The 25,909-nt window shown below is 45.5% G+C and overlaps 2 protein-coding genes across 10 annotated transcripts in view; one reads left to right on the forward strand and one right to left on the reverse strand.

Annotated features, from left to right (window-relative positions):
* The first annotated feature begins 2,044 nt into the window (after nucleotides 1-2,044).
* PRKAB1 (protein kinase AMP-activated non-catalytic subunit beta 1) lies at nucleotides 2,045-22,994 on the forward strand. Of its 3 annotated transcripts, none has more exons than XM_064578485.1 (7): nucleotides 2,045-2,478; nucleotides 5,148-5,311; nucleotides 7,163-7,256; nucleotides 7,539-7,653; nucleotides 9,774-9,907; nucleotides 11,122-11,190; nucleotides 22,862-22,994. In XM_064578485.1, the coding sequence occupies exons 1-7, from the start codon at nucleotides 2,320-2,322 to the stop codon at nucleotides 22,901-22,903; spliced, it is 777 nt and encodes a 258-aa protein (XP_064434555.1). In that variant the 5' UTR covers nucleotides 2,045-2,319; the 3' UTR covers nucleotides 22,904-22,994. The 3 variants fall into 3 exon arrangements, with proteins under 3 accessions (XP_064434555.1, XP_064434556.1, XP_045743480.1); XM_064578486.1 differs by lacking the exon at nucleotides 22,862-22,994 and adding an exon at nucleotides 12,273-12,830 and having other exon boundaries at nucleotides 2,046-2,478; XM_045887524.3 differs by lacking the exon at nucleotides 22,862-22,994 and adding an exon at nucleotides 11,456-12,830 and having other exon boundaries at nucleotides 2,047-2,478.
* CIT (citron rho-interacting serine/threonine kinase) overlaps nucleotides 22,801-25,909 on the reverse strand; it is a 165,061-nt gene continuing 161,952 nt past the window's right edge. For all 7 annotated transcript variants that reach the window (XM_064578478.1, XM_064578484.1, XM_064578483.1 and 4 more), the window contains one exon: nucleotides 22,801-25,217. In XM_064578478.1, the coding sequence (XP_064434548.1) occupies nucleotides 25,194-25,217 (24 nt within the window). In that variant the 3' untranslated portion in view covers nucleotides 22,801-25,193. The remainder of the gene's footprint in view (nucleotides 25,218-25,909) is intronic.

The raw sequence follows: 25,909 nt of genomic DNA on the forward strand, positions 1-25,909 counted from the left end.
GCTTCCTCATTGCCTAGTGTGAGTAAGAAAAACAGCTCAAAGAATGTATTCTGGGTTATCCACTGGCCTGGCTTAAGTCCCTTCTGGGCACCAGTAGAACCCCTTGCCTACTTGAATTATTGCCTTTCTGTGAGTCTGTTTCCACCTTTACTCTGTGGATTCCTTTGGCACTGGAATCATGTCTTATTTATTTTTGTCTTTTAAAAAAGTTTGTTTTTAAATTACAAAAGTAGTACATCCTCACAGTAGAAAAAATATCAAACAATAAACAAAAAAGAGAAAGTCCCCTTTTGATATTCCCCTGTTTCCAATCCCACTCCTCTCCCCAGACGGGACCACTATTAACAGTGTGTTGTATGTATTTCCAGAACTTTCCATTCACAAGAATAATGATGCCAATAAACGTGCTAATGTTTGTTGAATGTTTACTGAGTCAGATGCTATGCTAAGCACTTTCCGAGCGTGTTCTCAATCAATTCACAAAACAAGCCTAGAAGGTCGGTGTTATTTTATTTCCTATTTCACAAAAGAGGAAGCCAAAGTGACAGTTACAAATGTGGTAAAGCCAGAATTTAAACCCAGGCAGGCTGACTTTAGGGCTCATGCTCTTAACCTCTATTGTTCTGCCACTTGCTGTGGAATTTGGAATGTCATAGACACTTCTCCATAGTTACCCACAGAATTCTATTTCCTCCTTTTTTAAAGTTGCTCAGTATTCTATAAAATGTATTTAATTCATGTTGTCATTCCATTGACACACTTTTTAAAAATTTGCAGTTTTCATTGCCTTATTTCATCAAATCTAAGATTCCATTGATTGTAAGAAGCACCTAGTTTCAAAGAGATTAAAATGTGAAATAAAATATGCATCTTAAAAAAAGCGCATCTTGGAATTAATGTAATATGGCTTTAGAGACCCAGCTGCAAATGAACGTACATCCATATAATTGACGTGTATATTTCTGCAGAAGTTCCCTGGAAGTCAAATTGTGCACTAAGATGAAGGTGCATTTTTTATTTTGATAGATACGACCAAATCCCCTCCAGGAGACCATTTCTTAGCCATCTGTCTCCCACTTACTTAGCGTAATACCTGACACTTTGTAGGTATCAAATAAATGTTTGCTCAGTGGACAAAATGCATGAGCTGGCCCAGCAAATGCAAAGCATTTTGAGATACTCACATGCAAAACAAAACACAAAAACAAGAACAAAAAAGCCCCACCACCACCAAAAAAAAAAAAAAAACAAAACACCACGACAGTGACTGACTAGATTAGAATATTTTAGGACCACAGTGTGTAAACAGTTCTTGCTAAAGCACTGGCCACAGTGACAAACACTAATAAGTAATTTTATGCAGAATGTTGTGTCCAAAGTGATTATAAAATAGCTTACAAAATTATCTATCAAAAGGCTGTGCACTCAATTTTTTAAAAATACACTAATAACTCCCACGTTTTATAACCCCCAAGCCTACTAGTGAGAAATTTCCAGAACTCTTATGGTCTGACATTTAATCAAACACCTGCAAGATTACTTGCATCAGAATCACCTGGAGTGCTTATTAAAATGCAGACCCCACTCCAGAGCTTCGGAATCGTAATTTCCGGGGATTAGGGCCGGGGAATCTGCATTTTATGCAGGCGGTGCTTCTAAGGCGCTCAAAAGCGTGGGAGCTAGAACATTAACAGGCTTTAACAGGATGAGTCTCTTAATTAGATGAGCACTTTAAACGAGCTCTTCGGCTGTCGAGTACAGAATCAACTGGAAGTGGGCAAAGATACCTAAAAGAGTTAACGGCATCACTCATTCCAGCGCGGGGAGAGGGACCCAGACAGCCCGCGCGCTGGCACGCCCCCTGCCGGCCTTCAGCAGCCTCATCCTCGGTCCCGTCGTAGCAGCCGACTGCGACTGCGCGCTCCGAGGAAGGCCTCCTCAGGGTGCTGCGACCCCGCCAACCCGGACCGGAAGCGGAACTGCCTAATGCGCTTCGCCGGCCGCCGCCGCCCCCACCCCGGATCCCGACTGACTCACAGACGCGCCGGAAGCGGAAGTTGCTAAAAGGTGGGGGAGTTGTTGGCAAAGCGTCGGGGTGTTTTGGGCTTCATAGGTTTAAGCGCGGTTGAGTAACCTGGCAGGTCTTTCTCACCCGCCTCAAACCGGTTTCCGGCCCGGAAGCCTCGCCCGAGGGGTGTGGTACTCGGGGCTCCGACTCCTTCCCCGAGGTCCGTGTGACCCGCTGGCTGCCGGAGTCCCCTGCCCCTTCCCTGGAGTGAGGCCCCGTCCGGCTTCCCGGTGTCCCCGCAGAGCCCCACCATGGGCAATACGAGCAGCGAGCGGGCCGCGCTGGAGCGGCAGGGCGGCCACAAGACGCCGCGAAGGGACAGCTCGGGGGGCGCCAAGGACGGGGACAGGCCCAAGATCCTGATGGACAGTCCCGAGGACGCCGACCTCTTCCACTCCGAGGAAATCAAGGTGAGGGGGTGACGGAATCCGGCTCCCCTTGTCTAACGTTGAGGGGAGGAGCCCTCTCCTAGATGCCCCGCCACATCCCCCCCGCCCCCGCTAAAACTCATCAGAAGTGGGAAAACTTAAGTGCACTAAGCTCCGTGCACTTAAAAAGCCAGATGGCCCGGTAAGAGCCCTCTTAGCCAGCAGTCCAGGAACCTGTGTCTAATTACCGATGAGGAAGTCACCCCGATGGAGGAGGAACGCGTTTCGTTTAACATCATCAAGGCGAAAGCAGCTCTGGGACAGCGTTTCAAATTCTTAATTAATTAAGATCGTTGAGCTAGCAGCAGATGAGCCCCAGTCTCTGCTCTCCTCTTAGGTATAATGAGTTTCACTGCTTTGAGAAATTTTCCCTCACCTTTACGAAGACTGACACTTTTTGTAATAGCTGGCTTTGTAGTTTATTGTCGATCTTGGAGATAACCCAGAGCACATGTGTAAGCCGAAAGTAGAGTTACACAGCTGACTGTAGTTGCCAGAGGTGTTTCATTCTAACTGAAACTTCCGGTTCACCAAGCTACTTGAGAGCAGACAGAAAAGTAAATCCACTTTTGGAGGTCAGTGGGTGAGTGAGGTGTCAGTCTGGAAGGGGGGCAGCCAGTTGCTACTCACCTTCTCTCTCCTATTGTGTAAATAGGACTTAAGATTTTAGAGAGACCAAAGCAAACATTTTTGCAAGCCAAATTTGAACATCTTACCGTGGTCTGCTGTAATTCATCAAAACTTTGAAGATGAATCTTGATTCCTGCTTCAGCCACATGCCTGCTAACTACCTGATGGGGTCTCGTGTTTCCAGCTGCAAGGCCCACGCCTGGTGTCCAGGACCACGGGCACTTAGTGGTTCTGGCAGCTGATAAGTATGTGGTAGATCCTAAGAAAGAAGAACTGATCCCTTAAGGACAATGCAGCAGAGTAGGTTTAGGAAAAATCGAGGTGTCTCCCCAGCCTAGCATATTCTCTGTTAGTATCCAGTTGCATATTAATCATCGTTGCCCATTAGGCTAATGCCTGGCAACTCGTTCCACCTTTACTCATATTTTTTCTCAGATGTTGGGCTTGGTGATCACATTATGATCTTAAATCCTCACTTGGATCTTGGCTTTGAGTCTAAAGAGTCTTTCACTGGGCCTTATGTCCTGTGATTTGCACTTGCTTTCTGAATTTGTTGCATTCCTGAGGACCTGTATGCAAAGTGAACTTTGGAATCCTGTTTTTCCAGTGACTTGATATCCTTTCCCCCCAGAAATAACGTGGCCCAGGGACGGCTATTTAAGATACCATAAGAACCAAACTACTTTATTCTAGAAGTATCTGTTCTGTTGCTGTTCCAAAATTCCTACAAGAAACGTTTAGCATGCAGAGAATCTGTGGACAATGATTTTAAATAGTATCCATTATCGCTTCCTCAGCAGTTACTGAAATGATGTAGCAGAGACACTGGATTGAATGCCCTATATTCCCAAAGAAGTCATGGGTTATTTTAGCTACACTAGTTCACCATTTTGGCTGTGGTTAGTTATCACCTTCTCAGTGGCAAGTGATTCCAGTCTGTTACTCTTTAATCTGTAGATCTTGTTCAGTCTTAAAGCAGGCGTCATTTCAGATAAGCTCTGGTCAGGGCGCCTGGGTGGCTCACTCGGCTAAGTGTCTGCCTTTGGCTGAGGTCATGATCCCAGGGTCCTGGGATTGAATCCCATGTCGGCCCCCCTGCTCAATGTGTAGTCTGCTTCTCTCTCTCTCCCTCTGTCCTTCCTGCCTGCTTGTGCGCTCTTTCTCTCAAATAAATAAATAAAATCTTAAAAAAAACCAACTCTGGTCAATATTTGAAATGAAGGTCTTAGAAGCTCACTCATCGACACCTTTAAGGGTCTCTCCCAGCCTAGAACTCCCGCTCTTTTAATATCTTTGGCTTTAATATCTTCGGCTCTTTTAATATCTTTGGCTTCTGACTAGTAAATATGTAAAAGATCCAAAAGCACATATATTTCCCTCAGAGTTGGATGTGTTTATTTCTCTCTTAGTTTGGAATACCTCAGTTATACATCACTACCTGTGCTAAGAAACCATTGTTTGCCATATGGAGGGTCAGTCTGTGTCTTACCTTTTTATTCCCAATGCCTGAACACCACTTTGAATATTTTTTTCCCTTAGAATCTGGATTTGTGAGTTTTCAAGTTGACAGCTCTGGAATTGTTCCTAATAAATTTTCGTGTACTTCAAATCTTGTTAATTAAGGGAAGAAAATGACATCTATCTGGTCTTGAATTCATTGCATCCTCTTCCAAGTGAGTTCTGTGGCTTCTACTAAAATTTTGGTGTAGATCTCTTTAATCACAACAGTATTAACAGCTAATAATTATTAAGTGCTCACTATGTGTCAGACACTATGCAGAGCAATTTACACGGACCCTCTCACTCAGTCTTTCACAACAACCTTAAGAAATAGTTGCTTTTGTTATCTCTGTTTTGCAAGTAGAGAAACCAAGGCACCGCTATTAAGTTAATGAGCCTGAATATGAACCTAAGTAGTAATCGCTGTCTCTTTAGAATGCATTGTCTACATTAGGGTAACTGTCCATTGTAGGGAGCTCACTAATGGCTTCCTGACCCTGAGTAAACTGTTCCGTTTCTAGGCTCCAGAGAAGGAAGAATTCCTGGCTTGGCGGCATGATCTGGAAGTGAATGATAAAGCCCCTGCCCAGGCTCGGCCAACAGTATTTCGATGGACGGGGGGCGGAAAGGAAGTTTACTTATCTGGGTCCTTCAACAACTGGAGTAAACTTCCCCTCACAAGAAGGTAACTGCCTGGGCAGTATTCACGTATTTGTCTTAATCCAGGGATACTGTGGTTTCTAAATGAGGAATAGAAAAGGATGTTTTTATAAAATGGATGCTGAATGGAAAATAATTTTGCTTAATAATTCACAGGGTTCGGGGCGCCTGGGTGGCTCAGTCGTAAGCATCTGCCTTCGGCTCAGGTCACGATCCCAGAGTCCTGGGATCGAGCCCCTCATCAGGCTCCCTGCTCAGCGGGAAGCCTGCTTCTCCCTCTCCCACTCCCCCTGCTTGTGTTCCCTCTCTCGCTGTGTCTCTCTGTCAAATAAATAAATAAAAATCTTTAAAAAAAAAAAAAATAATTCACAGGGTTCACATCTCACACCCAGTTAGTCTCTAGGTTTAGAGCACACTTAGAAGAGAACATTTCTCAGTAATGAGATTTCATGAACATCTTTGACTTCAGATACGCAGCTATGTGTTTGCTTAGGCGGGACTTCTGCAGAAAGAGAGAAATCTATTCCTAGTGGAGAGAGAGCACTGAGCTGGGAATCTTCAAGACCAGGATTTGAGTCCACATTGGCTGAGCTAACGTCTTGGTGACACCTGAGTCCCAGTGTTTCTGTCTGTAAGAAGGGACTATTGGACAGATAATCTCTGAGGTTTCTTCTAACTTTGCCTCTCTGTGTATTACTTTTGTTTGGAAGGTACCTGTTCTGTAGGCATCATTAGCAAGACCATAGTAAAACACATGATCAGGAATCCTAGCATGGACTTCAGTCTCAAACTGTCATTGGAAAAGCATCTTCAGGGCACCTGAGTGGCTCAGTCGTTAAGCGTCTGCCTTCGGCTCAGGTCATGATCCCAGAGTCCTGGGATCAAGCCCCGCATCGGGCTCCCTGCTCCGTAGGGAGCCTGCTTCTCCCTCTCCCCCTGCTTGTGTTCCCTCTCTCGCTGTGTCTGTTTCTGTCAAATAAATGAATAAAATCTTTAAAAAAAAAAAAAAAAAGAAAAAGACATCTTTACTAGTGAGTGTTCTTGATGAAACGGAGAGATTGTGCCCCACTGCGTCAGGCCTGATTGCTGTCCCAGACCACGTGCTTTCCCAGGGCTGATGTTGGTGTAGGAGGGAGACACTCAACACAGTTACAAGTCCTTTTAAGGACTTTTAAGTCCTTTTAAGTCTGGGGAACAAAACAGAGAGCTTTCCTGGAACCTTGTCTTAGTAGGGAAGCAAGTTTCTTTAGAGACCTATTTGTGGATCCTGTGGAATCGGTCCCATCTCCTGCCCAAGGCAGACTGACAAGGATTAAGACTCTGCAGCACGCAGTTTACCTGGAGCTGCTCTCCTTGCATGAGTGGTATTTTGCATGCAAGCTGAAAAGAACATGTGCCTGATTGTTGATCTTTTGCTGGTAGGAAGGCGGATTATTCCTGCAATTGAGCTAAGTGAGTCCTCCAGGAAACGTCTTGCATTGCTGCTTCTTTACAGCTTTTCTAGATTGGGATCATTCTACTGAATTGTCTAAAGTGGCTAAAAATGTTTATTCTTCTGCAGCTGAACTCTTGTTTCACATGGAAAGGTCGGGTTTTGTTTGATGGCTGATTTTTTTTTTTTAAGATTTTATTTATTTGACAGAGATAGTGAGAGCAGGAACACCTGCAGGGGGAGTGGGAGAGGGAGAAGCAAGCCTCCTGCTGAGCAGAGAGCCTGATGTGGGACTCGATCCCAGGACCCTGGGATCGTGACCTAAGCCGAAGGCAGATGCCTAACGACTGAGCCACCCAGGCGCCCCTCGATGGCTGATTTTGTCGGTACGCTTAGGAGGGCAGCTCACCCAGCTGAAATCCTCTGCTTCCTTTTCCCGTGCAGCCACAATAACTTTGTAGCCATCCTGGACCTGCCTGAAGGAGAGCATCAGTACAAGTTCTTTGTGGATGGGCAATGGACGCATGACCCTTCTGAGGTACTCTTCCTCCTGCCATTGGTCCTCTGACTACCTGCACAATCCAAACAAACCACTTTCCCTTATCAATTGTGCCAGGTCCCTTTGTCCTGCCGGTAAAATCCCTGTGTGTGGCTGAGCTAGATAGCAGTGCTGATTGTCAGACTTACGGGCAAACTTGATGGAAATGAGCAGATTGGCTAGCGCGGAGATGAGACCTTCCAGCCAGGAAGTCTAAATCCTCTAGAGAATAACTCCAGAGACCTTCCACGTTATGATTTCTGCCTGTCTGTCTCTTCCCAGCCAATAGTAACCAGCCAGCTTGGCACAGTTAACAACATCATTCAAGTGAAGAAAACTGACTTTGAAGTATTTGATGCTTTAATGGTGGATTCCCAAAAGTGCTCCGATGTGTCTGGTATGAACACAGTTATTTTATACCACGTGTGTGCAGGTGGGGGCTATGCAGTCTAGAAATACTCTCTTTCTCTTGCCTCTCACTCTTGAGCTCAAGCTGCTGCCCAGTCGGGTGGATGTTTGTAGCTCCCTAAAGAGCCACAAAAGTAATTCCTAACTCTGTCAGGTCAGGTTGTTGAAATCCAGCCCCAAGAGAGCTGTAAGTCATTTTTTCTGGTCCTCTCCAGTATTCAGTAGGTCTGCTTAGCCACAGAGAGCAGACCATGGAAACAGAACCAGAGCTTGATCTCGTGCCAGGGGCAGGGCCCAAGAGGCCCTGGAGAGTTGCGTTGGGTCGGTGATGAGCCAGCTCAGGGGAAGCCTGCCAGCTCCCTACCCACTCCCGACTCGCTTGGGGTGCCTGCCTAAAGAGTTTCAGCCTAGCAGGTGGTAAATGGACACCTCTGTGACCTCATGGGGTGTATTAGCACCTTCTCAGAATCCCTTGTAGGGGAGACGGAGTCTCATCACAGGAAACAGGCTAACTGTGCAGCCTACTCAGTACCAACCTAGTAAAACTTTTCCATCTCCCAAGAGTCAGCCAGTCGTCAAGCTTTCGGTTAATTGCTTTCCATCCAAACCCACAGGAAGAAACGTAATACGTAGAATTCAGGGGCAGTGATGTGTTGTAATCTAAGTGTCCATGCCAGCTTCACTGCCCCTTCTTGCAGGGGTTTAAATAATTCCTGGACCCCTGTGGGAGGCAGTGAAAAGATTGCCCAGGACTGTACCTGATAATCTAACAAGATGGGTTCAGTTCAGTTTACAGGATGATTCTTCGTTGTTACCTGGCTGGGCCTGGAGCTTCTGCCACCAGGATCTCTTATCAGTTCAGAAACCACAGTGGTAAATTGACCATGGTGGGCTTGCTGTGGCTGAAAAGCCAGCTTGTTGAGCAGGAATTGGAAATCCAAAAATAGTGCTCCCTCTGGATAGCTAGCTAACTAATCTTTTCGAGAAGTCATTTATTTCTTTCTTAGTAGGTGGGAATTGGGGGATGAAGAAAATGCCCCAGTATCCCCTACTTACTGATAAATGTAATTTTAGGCCACATACCGAAGCTTTTAGTCAAGTTTCTGCAGCATAGACCACCTGGGGAAAGAAAACTGACCCCTCACTGCCGGTAAACCAACATCAGGCTCTGCACAGACTTCATATTTAGATACTCACTTTCTTAAAATACATCTTTCCTCCCAGTGGCTCAGTTTTCTGCACTTAATGCTTTTCTCAGTTTCCTGCTGTCGTATGGTTGGGTCGTGTGAAGGGAGCTGGTACCCTAGAAAATGACATCAAGGGAACTGGCAGAGTGAGAGCGCATCAGATTTATTCTGGATGCCTCCAAGGATCAGGCAACCAGAACCTAGCCCAGGTGTCCTTTGAATAACCGCTCAGTCCCTTCCAGCTGGCCCAACATTGCTAAGTGAGCCGTCTCTAACCTGATGAAACACTGCCCTTCTAGAAGCTTCTTGATATATCTGTGTAATCAAGACACTCAAGCAGGAGTTTGAAAGGAATCTCAGAGTGGTAGAGTCAGAGAACCTGTAGAGATCAGGATTTCAATTTTTTATTTTTGGTTTTAGTTTTGAAATGTGCTGGTGCCTCCTAGAACCTGTTTTTGCCACCGTGTCTGTATACACAGGCTACTTTATCTTCTGTTTTATTCTGGCTGGTGGTGCTCAGACCTTAAGCTTGGCTGCTTAAGCCTCACTTGAAGCCCTGAGCCTCTTTGCGGTATTTGCCAGCCCAGCCCAAGGCGAGAAGCGTTGTTCTGCAGGGGCAGGTCAGGTTAGGTTACTGTGAGCAGCTTCCTTGTTAGTCTGACCCGGAATCACCAGCTTCACCACCACCGTTGTCTGCTGCCAGGGCATCTGAGCTTGCTGCTGTATTTTATGCCAGTCACCCAAATTCCAGAGGGTTTTCTCATTGCCTCTACTCTTCACCCTTGGGGCCTGTATGTTCTTCAAGGGAATATAAATCTTTATTGAGGGGACAAGGAAAACTAGATGATGCCACAAATTCAACGAGCCTGCTCCTCAAACTCATAATTTTCAATGTAAATGTCCTGTCACCGTCTCCCAACAGAGCTGTCCAGCTCCCCACCAGGACCCTACCATCAGGAGCCCTATGTCTCAAAACCAGAAGAACGGTTTAAAGCCCCACCCATTCTCCCTCCACATCTGCTCCAGGTCATCCTGAACAAGGACACGGGGATTTCTGTGAGTACACAGGCATCTGCCAGGACCATCCTCCATGGTCATGTTCCAAGGCTCCCCCTTCTGACCATCTCTTAGAAAGCAGTTGGTAAAAAGGTTTTGGGTTGCCCGTCGGTGTTAACTGCCACCTGCCGAGGTCCCCCTCCGCTGTGGGAATGGGCTACGAGCAAGATGTTCCCCAAGTGTGGGTGCCGCTCTCCCATCACACAGAGCCTTTCTGAACTTGTCTTCCTTGTGTTTCACTCCTGCCTCAGCCTCATTCCTTATAAATCATGATGAAATATATAGCCACCCCTTCTCAGTAAGCTACCGAATGGAATTCCTCCTCTGGCCCCCACGTTTTAGAATCTAATCCAAATCACCAAATTGCTTTCAGAAAACATCAGTGCTCCTGGATCCAAATTTGGGGAATCTGGGTAACACACGTTTTCTCTGGGAAGTTGATATTACTTATAAAAAGAAGTGTATATCCTCCTGGATCCTGAAGAGCACCCCATTATTACCTTGTTAATTTTCCGTTCTGTTTAAGTAGATATGCACAGCATGGCCCTAATTCTGAGGAATCTGGATGTCCTGTGCTTTGTCCAAGCTACCCCCTAAAATTCACATGTTTATGAGGTGATAAAGTAACCATGCCACTGCTCTGGACTCCACATACAAGCAGCTACATGTGTGCTGAGCTGAAGAGCTGAACGCAGGCATGTGCGGGCATGCCCCATAGCAGTCATGGCTCGTTCCCCGGGGACTCGCTGTTCTCCAGGCACCAGGTGCCATGCCCCACCTCCAATCCATTTCATCATGCTCCCTGAGTATAGACATGAGCCTGCAGTCCACTGCTCAGGAATGTTTAGTACAGATTTATCTTGCTGCTTTCTCTAAAAGTGCACTCGGTCGACAGCTCTTTCTTCCTGCTTCCCTTTCTGTAAGAGGATAGAGCCATGGCTCACACTTTAGAGGCCAAGGTAAAGCCTGACCAAGACACATACCAGTGGGGCATCCAGCAGGCACACAGGGAGCTCCCCTTAGTTGGAGCATGAGGCATGACCCCCATCACCTCACCTGTCGTCTTAGACGAGGCTTTCACTGCCCAGCTTAAGCAGAAAGGGGCATGAGAGCTGGCCTCTTTCCTGTTGACACCCACTGCTGCGAAATAAAGGGAGAACCTTCTTCATTTCCAAATCCTAAATGCTCACCATCTGCTTTTGTTCCCCCCACAGTGTGACCCAGCTTTGCTCCCTGAGCCCAACCACGTCATGTTGAACCACCTTTACGCGCTCTCTATCAAGGTAATGACATGTTTGTTGCTGATAAAGCTGTGTTTCTCAAAGTGTGCTCTGGGGCCCCCAAGCCACAGAATTACCTGGAGTACTTACCTAAAGGGCAGCTTCTGGGACCTGATGCATACCCGCAGGCTCTGGTTCCGAAGACAGAACAGGACTCTTTTTATTAAGCCCCCTTGATGACACACACACGCACACACACACGCACACACACACACGTTTGAGCCCTTGACTTAGTCCTGCCTTTGATCATTTCCACCCTCTTCCTCAGGATGGAGTGATGGTGCTCAGCGCGACCCACCGATACAAGAAAAAGTATGTCACCACCTTGTTATACAAGCCCATATGAAGAGCTGGGAGCCAGCGGTGGGCCCCAGGGAACAGTGTGCACCCCCAGGCTCCACATGTGCATGCTTTCCACTAGAGGGAATGGACTGTAAATTTTTCATTTCACACTCTTTATAAGACATTTCATACCCGCCATAGTCCTGCTTGAAGGTTTGTTCCAGGCGTGGCAGCTCCTGAAGTGCCTCCCGTCTGTAACAGTCCTCTGGGCACCCAGTGGCTTTGAGCCTCAGGGCTCACCAGAGCTGAGAACAGAGTGAGGGTACACAGAAGGTCTGTGGCCCCCATACCACGGTGCATGGGGACAGGTGCAGTTCTTAACAGACATCTGAGCTGGTTGTGGAGATGCTTCTTAAGCCAAAAATGAACCCTAGCCACTTTGCTGGTAAAATCCGGGAAGCAGGGACCAAGGCCACACAGAATGTCTAATCATATGTCTCTCTGAGGCCACCCACTTGTCCTTGTCGAGGCCTGGCTGTGGAGCTAACAGCAAGTACCGGTCCTGTGAAATCAAAGCAATAAGATGGTCTCCTGTTCTCTGCTCCAGGGAGGTATAATTTCTATAGAAATTAGAACCTGTCTGATTTCCAGATGAAATTTACAATTGTTTCTTAGGCTTCTGTGCACTAAGTACTTTTGTTGTAAACCAGAGGTGGCTGACTCTATGGTCTTAGGGCAATTTAAAAATCACCCCACTAGAATATAGATCATGTGAACTGTATTCAGCAATAATCTGTTTTTAGAACAGACTCTGAAAACCGCTGCCGGATTTCTCCATGAAGCTGGATGATCCTGAGGACTGACCACTGTTAGCTGGAGGGTTGTCCAGCTTCTTACTCTAATCGCAGTGAGGTGACAGTGTTACCATGAACACTTCGGAGAAGCGCCCTACCCTAGCCTGTGCCGTCTTGCTCAGGGCCTCCATCTCCACTTAGCAATGAAGGTGGTAGAGTTGCTCTTGCTTATTCTGGAAGGAACTTAGAACTTGACAGCAGCCTTCTAAATTTGTGTCGAGAAGACATCCTTTGGACCAAAGCAAACCTCTTTACACTCATCGTGGTTTCCGGGGAGACGCTGCAGACATGCCCATTAGCACAAGTTCCTGTCCCCGAGTCGGCAGCAGCTGCTATTGTTACACCCTGTGTTCCTGCTGGGAGATGGAGGAACGAGCTCCCTGGTTTCCAGTATTTATTTGGTAAACCTGAGTCTGGGATACCCTTTTTTTGTTACTGTTTTCCAAACACTGAATTATTGTCACCTTGACGTACAGGTTTCAATAAAGCTTTGTAAAGGTAATGGGACGTGCGCTTGGAGGAAGCCTTGATTTTATTCCGTCATTTGGAGAAGAGACTGGAACTCTTCAGAGGTTTACTCAGCGCAGTGCTTTTTCAATCGTTATCACATATCGGCACTCACTGAAAATGGTCCCATCCTCGTGGTACTCGGGTGAGTGACAGGGCAGATCCAGCTGTCCCCAGGGCTGAGGAACATTCCCTTGACCCACCCCATTCTGCACGCAGAATTTGGAAGGCTGTTAAGGAGCCTGTAAAACTGAGCTCCTTTGAACCAGTGAGTCATGAGGGGAAGCCAAGGAGAGGCGACAGTGAAGGTTCCCAGTTTGGGCAGGTTGGTGGCATCCCCGGGTCAGAGATTTTGCCGCCTCTTGCTCATCAGTAAGCACCACGGGAGCCTGGGATCTTGACACCTGCTTTGGAAGACACCAGGACATTCTAGAATCAGAGTTGTTCCCATTAGCTAAAAGGAGTTTCGTTTGTTCTACCAAAAAAGATGAAAGATTACAGATGTTCTTTTAATAAGCCTTTCCTTCCCAGGCATCAGGAAACATTTAAATAAATTTATGAGAGAAGGGAACCTCGGTCATTTGGTCCACTTGAGGTGGAGAGTAGCCTAGAAAGCATTCCTACCTCAATAATTAGCTGTCTCACTCTGAAAACCCAAGCAGTGGGGGAACCCTAGATTTTAAGAACTATAGGGATTATTTAGACTATGGAAACATGCAAAAATCCTCTTTCCAAAACTGGACAAAGTATTTTTAAAATACAATTGAAAATACATACCTAAGCTCAAAAGTATGAAAGGGATCTGTTCAAGCACCAGGAACATAGAGACCATTGCCATGTTGGTGAGCTGAGAGCACACCCCCTAGGTCCATGGGGGAGACAGAGGGCAGCTGGTGGTGGGGCCCCTGCCTGAGTTGGTCTAGAACTGCACAGCCCTTTCTGTGAGGGAGGATTAGAGAATCTGGCTGCTAGCCTGAGTCATAGCTCAGAGGAAGCCAGCAGCCCCAGGCTGTGAAGGAAACAGCATGAACTTGGAAGTCCAGTGTAAAAACAAACTGGGAGTCAGGAAACCCTGTTAAGAGCCCTCTCAGCCCAGTGACCACAAAGGACTCCCGAGGGAGACGCTACTACGGTGGAAATGTAGGAACAACCTCCGCCTGGAACCATGGTCTCTGCAGTCTCTACAGCTGGCAATGCGTCTAAAAGACCCATTTTCTTTAAAAGGCAACACAAAGCAAGTCTCCTGTGGTTCGAAAGATTGCTCACAGGCCCAAGTGAAAGACTCGATACCCAAGGTAATGGAAATTATTTCACAGATGTGGGAAAGGAGACCCAAATCAAAGGGGCAAAGCCAAATGTAGAAGTGAAGTGTCCTATGACCCAGGCGGTGCCTTTTTACTAGCATTCCCATGATGGGTGAGGACTGGTTACATGGTTAAAGCTTAACCCAAATTGCTTATTAACATATAATATTTGTTTCAGAGGTACAGGTCTGTGATTCATCAGTCTTACACAATTCATAGCGCTCACCATAGCACATACCCTCCCCAATGTCCATCACCCCCATCCCTCCCACCCACCTTCCCCTCCAGCAACGCTCAGTTTTCTTCCTGAGATTAAGAGTCTCTTACGGTTTGTCTCCCTCTGTGGTTTCGTCCTGATTCATTTTTCCCTCTCTTCCCCCATGATCCTCTGTCTTGTTTCTCAAATTCTACATATCAGCAAGATCATATGATCATTATCTTTTCTCTGATTGACTTATTTCACTTAGCATAATACCTTCTAATTCTATCCATGTCGTTGCAAATGGCAAGATTTCATTTTTGATGGCTGCATAATATTCCATTGAGTGTGTATATGTGTGTGTATGTATCCATTCATCTGTCGATGGACATCTAGGTTGTTTCCATAGTTTGGCTATTGTGGACATTGCTGCTATAAACATTGGGGTGCAGGTGCCCCTTCGGATCACTACATTTGTGTCTTTGGGGTAAATACCCAGTAGTGCAAATGCCGGGTTATAGGGTAGCTCCATTTTCAACTTTTTGAGGAACCTGCATACTGTTTTCCAGAGTGGCTGCACCAGCTTGCACTCCCACCAAAAGTGTAGGAGGGTTCCCGTTTCTCTGCATCCTCGCCAACATCTGTCTTTTCCTGACTTGTTAATTTTAGCCATTCTGACTGGTGTGAGGTGGTATCTTATTGTGGTTTTGATTTGTATTTCTCTGATGCTGAGTGATGTTGAGCACTTTCTCTCGTGTCTGTTGGCCATTTGGATGTCTTCTTTGCAGAAATGTCTGTTCATGTCTTTTGCCCATTTCCTCATCGGATTATTTGTTCTTTGGGTGTTGAGTTTGATAAGTTCTTTATAGATTTTGGATACTAGCCCATTCTGTGGGTTGTCTTTTGGTTTTGTTGACTATTTCCTTTGCCGTGCAAAAGCTTTTTATCTTGATGAAGTCCCAATAGTTCATTTTTGCCCTTGCTTCCCTTGCCTTTGGCGATGTTTCTAGGAGGAAGTTGCTGCGGCTGAGGTCGAAGAGGTTGCTGCCTGTGTTCTCCTCAAGGGTTTTGATGGATTCCTGTCTCACATTTAGGTCTTTCATCCCTTTTGAGTCTATTTTTGTGTGTGGTGTAAGGAAATGGTCCAGTTTCATTCTTCTGCAATGTGGCTGTCCAATTTTCCCAACACCATTTGTTGAAGAGAGTGTCTTTTTGCCATTGGACATTCTTTCCTGCTTTGTTGAAGATTAGTTGACCATAGGGTTGAGGGTCCATTTCTGGGCTCTCTATTCTTTTCCACTGATCTATGTGTCTGTTTTTGTGCCAATACCATACTGTCTTGATTACAGCTTTGTAATAGAGCTTGAAGTCCAGAATTGTGATGCCACCAGCTTTGCTTTTAATTTTCAACATTCCTTTGGCTGTATGGGTCTTTTCTGGTTCCTTACAAATTTTAGGGTTATTTGTTCCATTTCTGTGAAAAAAGTTGATGATATTTTAACAGAGATAGCATTAAATATGTAGATTGCTCTAGGTAGCATAGAGATTTTCACAACATTTGTTCTTCCTATCTGTGAACATGGAACGTTTTTCCATTTCTTTGTGTCTTTCTCAATTTCCTTCATGAGTATTCTGGAGTTTTCTGAGTACAGATTTTTTGCCTCGTTGGTTAGATATCTTATGGTATCTTACGGTTTTGGGTGCAATTGCAAATGGGATCGACTCCTTAATTTCTCTTTCTTCTGCCTTGGTGGTGGTGTATAGAAATGCAACTGATTTCTGTGCATTGATTTTATATCCTGCCACTTTGCTGAATTCCTGTATGAGTTCTAGCAATTTTGGGGTGGAGTCTTTTGGGTTTTCCACATAGAGTATCATGTCACCCGTGAAGAGTGAGAGTTTTACTTCTTTGCCAATTTGGATGCCTTTTCTTTCTTTTTGTTGTCTGATTGCAGTGGCTAGGACTTCTAGTACTATGTTGAGTAGCCGTGGTGAGAGTGGACATCCCTGCCGTGTTCCTGACCTAGGGGAAAAGCTCTGTTTTTCCCCATTGAGAATATTTGCTGTGGGTTTTTCATAGGTGGCTTTTATGATATTGAGGTATGTACCCTCTATCCCTACACTGTGAAGAGTTTTAATCAAGAAAGGATGCTGTACTTTGTCAAATGCTTTTTCTGCATCTATTGAGAGGATCATATGGTTTTTATTCTTTTTTTTTTTTTTTTTTTTAAGATTTTACATATTTGACAGAGAGGGAACACAAGCAGGGAGAGTGGGAAAGGGAGAAGCAGGCTTCCCACGGAGCAGGGAGCCCAACGTAGAGCTCAATCCCAGGACCCCAGGATCACGACCCGAGCTGAAGGCAGACGCCCAATGACTGAGCCACCCAGGCTCCCCTGTTCTTTCTTTTATTAATGTATCACATTGATTTGCAGATGTTGAACCAGGCTTGCAGCCCAGGAATAAATCCTACTTGGTCGTAGTGAATAATCCTTTTAATGTACTATTGGATCCTATTGGCTAGTATTTTGGTGAGAATTTTTTCATCCATGTTCATCAGGGACATTGGTCTGTAATTCTCCTTTTTGATGGGGTCTTTGGGGATCAAGGTAATGGTGGCCTCATAAAACAAGTTTGGAAGTTTTCCTTCCATTTCTATTTTTTGGAACGGTTTCAGAAGAATAGGTATTAATTCTTCTTTAAATGTTTGGTAGAATTCCCCTGGGAAGCCATCTGGCCCTGGGTTGTTTGTTGGAAGATTTTTGATTACTGCTTCAATTTCCTTGCTGGTTATGGGTCTGTTCATGTTTTCTATTTCTTCCTGGTTAAGTTTTGGTAGTTTATACGTCTCTAGGAATGCATCCATTTCTTCCAGATTGTCTAATTTGTTGGCATATAGTTGCTCATATGTTCTTAAAATTATTTGTATTTCTTTGGTGTTGATTGTGATCTCTCCTCTTTCATTGATGATTTTATTTATTTGGGTCCTTTCTCTTTTTGATAAGTCGGCCAGGGCTTTATCAATTTTACTAATTCAAAGAACCAGCTCCTAGTTTTGTTGATCTGTTCTACTGTTCTTTTGGTTTCTCTTTCATTGGTTTCTGCTCTGATCTTTATTATTTCTCTTCTCCTGCTGGGTTTAGGCTTTATTTGCTTTTCTTTCTCCAGCTCCTTTAGGTGTAGGGTTAGGTTGTGTATTTGAGACCTTTTTTGTTTCTTGAGAAAGGCTGTATCGCTGTCTACTTCCCTCTTAGGACCGCCTTTGCTGCATCCCAAAGATTTTGAACAGTTGTGTTTTCATTTGTTTCCGTGAATTTTTTTAATTCTTCTTTAAATTAATCCTGGTTGATCCATTCATTTTTTTTTTTTTTGTGGACACTTTTTTAATACTTAAAAACTTCTTATTGAAAGCAATCATTGTCTTCCTTTATAGACATCAAATTGTTGCAGATCTGTAAAACGGTGTTGTCAAGGTAATTCAAATAAAGTTACAATACACCATTGTTTTAAGCAACTGTGGATTTGAGAGAAAAGTCACAAAGAGAAATGCATGAGTACAATTCAGAGAGCAACAAAAGGAACTTTTACATTGTCAGAGAATACACTGAATACAAAGAGTCTGGGAAGTGGGTGGGATAAAAGCATGAAAGAATATTGAACTCTTTGGAGAATTTTTGGTTGCATTCATTTTTTTAAGATTTTTATTTATTTATTTATATGACAGAGACACAGCGAGAGAGGGAACACAAGCGGGGGGGTGGGAGAGGGAGAAGCAGGCTTCCTGCCGAGCAGGGAGCCCAATGCCCGGCTCGATCCCAGGGTTCCTGGGATCATGACCTGAGCCGAAGGCAGACGCTCAACAACTGAGCCACTCAGGCACCCCGACCCAGTCATTCTTTAGTAGGATGCTCTTTAGCCTTCATGTATTTGAGTTCTTTCCTGTGACTGAGTTCCAGTTTCAAAGCATTGTTGTCTGAAAAGATGCAGGGAATGATCCCAATCTTTTGGTACCAGTTGAGACCTGATTTGTGACCCAGGATGTAATTTATTCTGGAGAATGTTTCATGTGCATTAGAGAAGAATGTGTATTCTATTGCTTTGGGTTGGAATGTTTTGAATGTATCTGTGAAGTCCATCTGGTCCAGTGTCTCATTTAAAGCCCTTGTTTCCTTGTTGATCTTTTGCTTAGATGATCTGTCCATTTCAGTGAGGGGGTTGTTAAAGTCCTCTACTATTATTGTCGATGTGTTTCTTTGATTGTTATCAATTGGCTTATCTCATTGGTTGCTCCCATGTTAGGGGCATAGATATTTAAAATTGTTAGATCTTCTTGTGGATAGACCCTTTAAGTATGATGTAGTGTCCTTCCTCATCTTTTATTATGGTCTTTGGTTTAAAATCTAATTATTTGTCTGATACAAGGATTGCCACCCAGCTTCCTTTGATGTCCATTAGCACGGTAAATCGTTTTCCACCCCCTCACTTTAAATCTGGCGGTGTCTTTGGGTCTAAAATGAGTCTCTTACAGATAGCATATCGATGGGTCTTGTTTTTTTTATCCAATCTGATACCCTTTGTCTTTTGATTGGGGCACTTAGCCCATTTACATTCAGGGTAACTACTGAAAGATAGGAATTTAGTGCCATCATATTGCCTGTAGGGTGACTGTTATTGTATATCTCTGTTCCTTTCTGGTCTATGTTACTTTTAGGCTCTCTCTTTGCTTAGAGGACCCCTTTCAATATTTCTTGTAGGCCTGGTTTGGTGATCACAAATGCTTTTAGTTTGTTTGTCCTGGAACCCAAAATGCTTTTGAATGAAGATGTATTCTTCCCTCTGGAAATATATATACAAATGAATCTATAGAGCCAAAGGTAAGGCCTTCACATTTCTAACATGTATAATGGTATTGAGTCAATAGGCCATATGTCAAAATACTGAAACCAAAGATCAAAGGACCCAGGCAAAGCTCTTTCCTTTCTTTCCTTCCTCTGGCTTCACTTATGGGTATAAATGTGAGGGAAATTTTCACATTGGAGTCGGCTGTCTCCACCCCCCCCGCCCCGAGTGTCAATGCTGGAATGAGATTAGGGATGTTGATCTAGTTCAGGTGCTGACTAGCTGTGTGACCTTGGGCAGGTCACATCGCCCCTCTTAGCTTGACTTCCTCCTCTGAAAAATGAGAGGGGTTGGACTAGCACTAGATGATCCTAGGACTCCTTTCTTGTTCGGAGCCACAAAACCTTTACAACATGGATGGGATACGGCCACAAACAGGAAGTCAGGAGGCCAGAAAGGAAAGAAATGCCAACCCCTCAACTCGCTCGAGTAGGAAACTTCCAAACTCCAAAAGCCAAGATTAAAAACCCAGAACATCAAGTGATCTCATCCATGGCTGAGGTCAGAGACAACCACTTAGGAAAGAGTAAAATGTTATTTGGTTCAACACCCATTATTTCTAGATGAGCACAGTTTCATTTCTGAACATGCATTTAGTTCTCCCAATACCTGATTCTCCACCCGTGTTTATGAACAGTTTGAATGAATTAATGAGGATCCAAGTCTATGGACCACTCACATCTCCATTCAGCTTCTGAAGGATCCCTACTTAGCACCTCTATTGACCAGCAAATTAGTGGAGGAACAAGCCAGAGCCTTCTGACCCAGAATGCCAAAGATAATTGTCTTAAGGAGAAAATAAGGAAGTTACAAAGCACACGTGCATTTCTTTTTTTTTTTTTTTTAAAGATTTTATTTATTTATTTGACAGAGCAAGAGAGGGAACACAAGCATGGGAAGTGGGAGAGGGAGAAGCAGGCTTCCCGTGGAACAGGGAGCCTGATGCGGGCCTCAATCCCAGGACCCTGGGATCATGAGCTGAGCCGAAGGCAGATGCCCAACTGACTGAGCCACCCAGGCGCCCCGTGTGCATTTCTTCTAAAGCCCAAGTCATCCCTCCTGTTGTAATAACATCTGCAGGGCCTTCCTAAGAGCCATCACTGCAGTGAGTCAGACCCTTGGAGAAGATCCTGAAAGCTGGAGCAGCCAGAGATCCCAGTCTGGGGGGCCTGCCCTGTCTCTGGTCAGCTCCCACTCCTAGTCCTTTTTGTCCTCAGTATGGGCCTTTGCCTGGATGAGGACACCAGCCCTCACTGCTACCTTTTCTACTACCCCTGGAGTGAATTCACCCATCTCAACTGGAAAATTGTCTGTACCGTGAGTCAACTTTTTTTCCTTTTTGTGGTTCTCTGAAAGACAGCCTGAGTTGCATATAGTAGTAAAGTAGTTTTCGAAGTTCTTTCCTCTACCTCAGGGTAAACAGAGTTCCATTAATCATTGATAGACTCAAGGGAAAGTCAAGTGATCAACACTGTACTGTATTTCCACTAGTCTCCCCCTCCCCAGCTTTGGAAAATAAAGCAATACTTGATTAGGGAAGTGATAAAACATTTTTCTCATATAAACATTGTGTGCCTAGCACCACAGTCTCCATGCTGTAGACATCATAAGCACTATTTAAACTGCCCAGAGAGATATCTGACCAGAACAGGCCAAGGTTTCTCAACCTGGGCACTACTGACACTTGGATCTGATATGGGTCTTGCTGGGAGTGGGGGCTGCTCTTACACTGTAGGACCCACTAGATGCCAATTGTGACAATCAAAAATGTCTGCAGATAGGGGCGCCTGGGTGGCCCAGTCGTTAGGCATCTGCGTTCGGCTCAGATCATGATCCAGGGGTCCTGAGATCGAGGCCACATCAGGCTCCCTGCTCAGCAGTAAGCCTGCTTCTCCCTCTCCCGCTCCCCCTGCTTGTGTTCCCTCTCTCGCTGTGTCTCCGTCAAAAAATAAATAAAATCTTAAAAAAAAAAAAAGTCTGCAGACATTGTCAGATGTCCTCAAGGTAGGGGAGCAAAGTCCAGTGATTTAGAACCACTGGAACAGGCCTATTCAACTGTTATTATGAGCAGAAGTTTAGCTGCTCCCCCCCCTGTAGGCCTAGTCTTAATGCTTTAGACTTATATGGGCATGGATGTTTGCTGAAGCAAATCAGATTCAAGAGGCCCAGTTCTGAAGAAAAACTTCAGTCCCATTAAGCAAATTATCTCTTTTTGGCCTAAGTCTCCAAATCCTAAATTTGCATGGTTATGAAATTTGCTGTGCAATCAGTGTCTTTAGTCTCATGAAAATTAAGTTGTAAACATAGAACACGTGACGTCTGATTCTGTGTTTAAGAGAGAGGAGTGGTGGGGCACCTGGGGGGCTCAGTTGGTCGAGCGTCTGTCTGCCTTTTGGCTCAGGTCATGATCTCTGGGATCAAGCCCCACATCAGGCTCCCTGGTCAGCGGGGAGCCTGCTTCTCCCTCTTCCCCTGCCCCTCCCTCGTGCATGCTCTGTCTCAAAACAATCAAAAAAAAAAAAAAGAGTGGTGGCACCATGGAAGGTTGGGCCTCATTTTATGATGTGGCTGAGTAATTTATTGGTTGTTTCTTTGATGTCATTCCTTAGGGTCCAGAGAAGCTTTCTGGAACATTCCTTTTGGAACCAAACTGTTTATGCTTTTGAAGTATTCTGTGGCTGCCGAGAATTCTCATTAACTGAAATGGGGGGTTGGTATTTAATGGACTTTCCCCAGTGTTGTAGGAGAGGTTCGAACATTTTCACTTGTTCAACTTTTGAATTATTTCCCTTCTCATAGTTATGACCTTTGGCAGGTTTTTATCTCCAACAGTAAAGTGGAACAGAATTGCAACTACAGTTCCTCTAACAAGCCATGTCAGATACAACCCTACAAGTAAGATTGTGGCTGTGGTCAGATTAGTTCATTGGAAAATAAAAATCAAGAGTAAAAGCAACAGGAACCATGAAAGAAATCACCATTTGCCAAAACTGATGTTTGTCCGGATCAAGCAGAGTTTATACTAACAAACTAAAAAATCATGGGAAAAAATCTACCTCACAGACTCTAAATATCCATCTAGTTAAAAATAGAAATATTTACATTTTAAATTACCTTGAGATCTGAACTCCTCGAAGGAAATCTACATCATTAAATTCCCCACGGCCTTAAAATGGATGAGAGAGATTTTAAGGTGACCTGTTTTCTTGGTTAGCTGCATTATAGGAGAACTAGGTAATCCATTCTCAAGTAAGCCTTTCAAAATGGCCTGTTTGCGTTCGGAGCTCTCCCGGTCTGCAGTCCTATAAAGTGACCTAACAGCCAGTCTGCGGTTCACTGGAAATAATGACCCAACTTCAACAAGGTCTCACTCTTAGAAGAGAATGCTGCCAGTCTTCTTGATGCCAGGAGAGCAGTGTGCTCAGACCTGTGTCGTTCCCTGACCACTCCCACCCCGAAGAAAGGAAGCAAGGTCCCAGGCCATGATAACAAACCTGTGCTGACACGGGCCCAATGCTTAGGATGTTTACAGTCTCTCAAGAAAAGAAGAGGTCATTGCACGAAAGCAAACATTTTAGATCATTGCTTTATTTCACTATTGTTTAACAACAAAGTTCATTCCTCTCCAGGTGGATCTTGAATTGTTCCCTGTGTTCTTTTCCTCATCCTGAATAAAAAAGGTAATGAAGAAAAAGCCTGTACTTTTGGAGACCTAGAATCTTACTTATGCTAATAAGCTTTTGACTGCAATTTCGTGGTCCGGTATTTCCTGCTGGCATCTTGGTGGTCCCACGGAGCTCCCCACCCTGCAGTGAAGATGGCTGTCCACAACTACCACCGTTGAAACCAAAAGTAAGTGTTGAAAAATGCACCTTTTACAATAAAAAAGTAGAAACCAATTCAATTTCCTTTTTTTTTTTTTTACGAATATAAAGTTTCTTGTAAATATGTACAGTCTTTAGAGCTAGTTCTATAGCAGGAAGCATTTCACAAATGAGACACACGATATACACTTTCCAGGCTCAAGAAGCCCATTTCTCATGGAGATCCGAAATGAAATGCCAAGACTGAAAGACCAGTTTTCAGTGACCTTTCCAAATACTTGTGGACCAAGAGACAAAAACTTCAGCAAACATTCAGTCTGATCTGCCCTGGGGAAGGGAGGGGATGCAGTATGACCCCAAAGACTCCAAGCAACACATAAAACAACAGTGTGACACCTGCCAAGGCCGTTAACAACACGAGGGAGGGACACAGGCGTTCCAAACAAGAAAGCACTTAGGTTAAGAGACGAGCAGGAAGGAGCTGGGATTTGGGCCAGGTTGCAATCTGGAAAGTGATCTGAACTGTGGACAACGTGGGTGGAAATGTGGTTATGTTCACCTGCAGTGGTGGAAACAGGTCTACCTTTCAGCCTACCTAGGATGTGCCTTGGTGTTTGAGGCCTGCCTAAAAGAGTCATGGAGAATCTGAAGCAAGAGATGCCTTATGGGAGATTAAAGGCAGAAATAAGGCCGCTAGTTAGCTTGCCAACTGCAAAGCCTCTAGGTTGCTGCTTTTCCAGTTGCCAGGAATTTTGCATTCTGGTAGCGGGTAGAGAGAACCCGTGTGCGCTGCGCTGCACCTGAGGACCTCCCAACCCCAGCAGAGGCGGAGGAGGGGCTGCGGCGCTCTCGAACTTCCTGGTCTTCGTCTAGCCCTAGGGAAAGGCTCCCTTGGGAAGTCACAGTTTCATGGGGGTAGAACCGTGCTGGATTGTGTGTGAACAGAGTCATCCACGAGGGAGTCGGCAGGAAAGCGGGAAAGTGTGAGTTGGTGGTTTGCTGAAATCCTTCTCTGGTCGTAAGGCTTGAGCGTTTGGTTGGTTGTTCAGTGCTACAGACTGCAGCTTGTTGTGGCCAGTGAGTTGGCAAGTGGTCAGAGGGTCTCAATTCAGCGGGAGCTGTGGTATGGTACTAGTACTTCGGCAGAGCAACCCAAGGGGGGCAGCCAGGTCGGGGGGGGGGCAGCACATGCAGTGAACCGCCATGCAGAACTCCCGGATGGGTCTCTTCCCATCCCAGGGTGGGGAACAATGCACTGTCATGGACAGGAGGTGGGCGCCCCCGGTCCCCTCCTGGACCCAGAGACTCCTTAATGCTGGGCTCCGAGCAAGTCTATTGCATGCTTTCCTGGCCAAAGCTATGTGGAAAGCAGGGACAGCAGGCTGGGGAGATGACGCTGAGGGGCAGGGAGGGAGAGCTCCTCGAGGGCCCATGGCCCCAAGTCACTGCCTCCAAGCTGAGGCCCGATGACCTCCGTACATTCTCAGCTGGTGGGAGGGGAAGTCGTCAAGGCCATAAAAGGCAATGAGAACAGTAAACATTTGGCTAAGATGTCACCCTGGGTAAAACAGGGCCATCTGTGAGGATGGACTGGGATAAGAATGAACCTACATGAGCTCAGGAGGTTGGCCAACTGGCGGGGACTCTTCCACAATACGTTTCCGGAGCAAAGACCTGATGGCGTGATCTAGCTAAAAATAACTACAACGGGAAATACATTGCTATTCAAATCTATTAAGAATTCTGTTGTCTTAAAAAAAAAAAAAAAAGGAAATCCAACCAACCCTAGGATCTTAAAGTAGCTATTAAATAGGATTCTAACCACGTTGTAGTTAGCGCAGGTTGGTTTCCTTTGATGAACCGGTAGAGGCTAGAGCTAGGTATAAAAGTTTATGAATGCTCTGAAAGAGTAACAAAGTGCACGGAGGATGACTGCAGGAAGGCGCTGACAGCTCCTAAGAGCCTCGGCCCCTGCACCGCCTGGATGCAGGGTGTCCACACTGAGGTGGCTCTGGGCCCAGCTGTGCCTTGGGGTGGCTGAGCAGATGGGTGCTGGGGGCCCCTTCAGCAGAGTTCCTTAGAGTGTTTGGTGTTTTCCTGCAGATTAAGATGAGGAGTTGGTTTTCCTGGCTGAGATTTACACTGAAGACTGGTCCCAGACCTAGGAGCAAAATGAGGAGGAGTTTTAGCTGAGGGGGCCAGGAGTCCCTGGGCTCGCCCCGCATAATCCCCGTAGGAAGCATGCCACACTTGGTCTCCCTGTGGCCGTTAACACCAAGTGCTGCCTGGGCCGGCAGCAGCGAGCAGAGCCAAGCCGCTGAGCTCGGGGTTCGTCAGGGAATGTAATTCACGGAAAATTCTCCAAAGCTATGGATGGATCTCTGTTACACGTACACACACACTTGTCCCCATTTTATCAGTAAATCAGAGGGGCTAAGAAGAAACGCTGACTGGCTTTTCCTCTTCTCTTTATTGGCAGGGGTCCCAACAGTGACCTGTAGGTGGCATTAGGAGAATGTGTTCTAGAAAACCAGCCCCCTTTCTGGCCCCCCGGGACAGAAAGGTGGCTGTGCTGTCCAGAGGGGGCCCCTGGAACTGGCTAGCCTGCCGAGGAGGCACCAAGCACTCAGACCCTCCCCCTGCTCATGGGGGCCCCCTTGTCTTCAAGACCTCCCACCATCTCTTCATTCGCTAACTTGAAAAATTACATAGATAACACATGCATACAATTTAGAGATTTCAAAAGGCTCAAAGTTCTAGAAGGCAACCACTGTTCCCAGTTTCTGTGTAGCCCTCCAAAAAAAATTCTTGATGTACGTGTGTATCTGTATATTTGCTTGAAAAAAATAAGGC

Source organism: Mirounga angustirostris, unplaced genomic scaffold (assembly GCF_029215605.1).
Source record: "Mirounga angustirostris isolate CCGP_5_RB_7025 unplaced genomic scaffold, mMirAng1.0.hap1 SCAF_14, whole genome shotgun sequence".
Classification (NCBI taxonomy): domain Eukaryota; kingdom Metazoa; phylum Chordata; class Mammalia; order Carnivora; family Phocidae; genus Mirounga; species Mirounga angustirostris.

Excerpts from the sequence above, each read along its gene's own strand:
- PRKAB1 (XM_045887524.3), top strand. The coding sequence starts at position 2,320 with ATGGGCAATACGAGCAGCGAGCGGGCCGCGCTGGAGCGGCAGGGCGGC. Across the intron at positions 9,908-11,121 it reads ACAAGGACACGGGGATTTCT|TGTGACCCAGCTTTGCTCCC; the intron begins GTGAGTACACAG and ends TTCCCCCCACAG. Across the intron at positions 11,191-11,455 it reads TTTACGCGCTCTCTATCAAG|GATGGAGTGATGGTGCTCAG; the intron begins GTAATGACATGT and ends CCTCTTCCTCAG.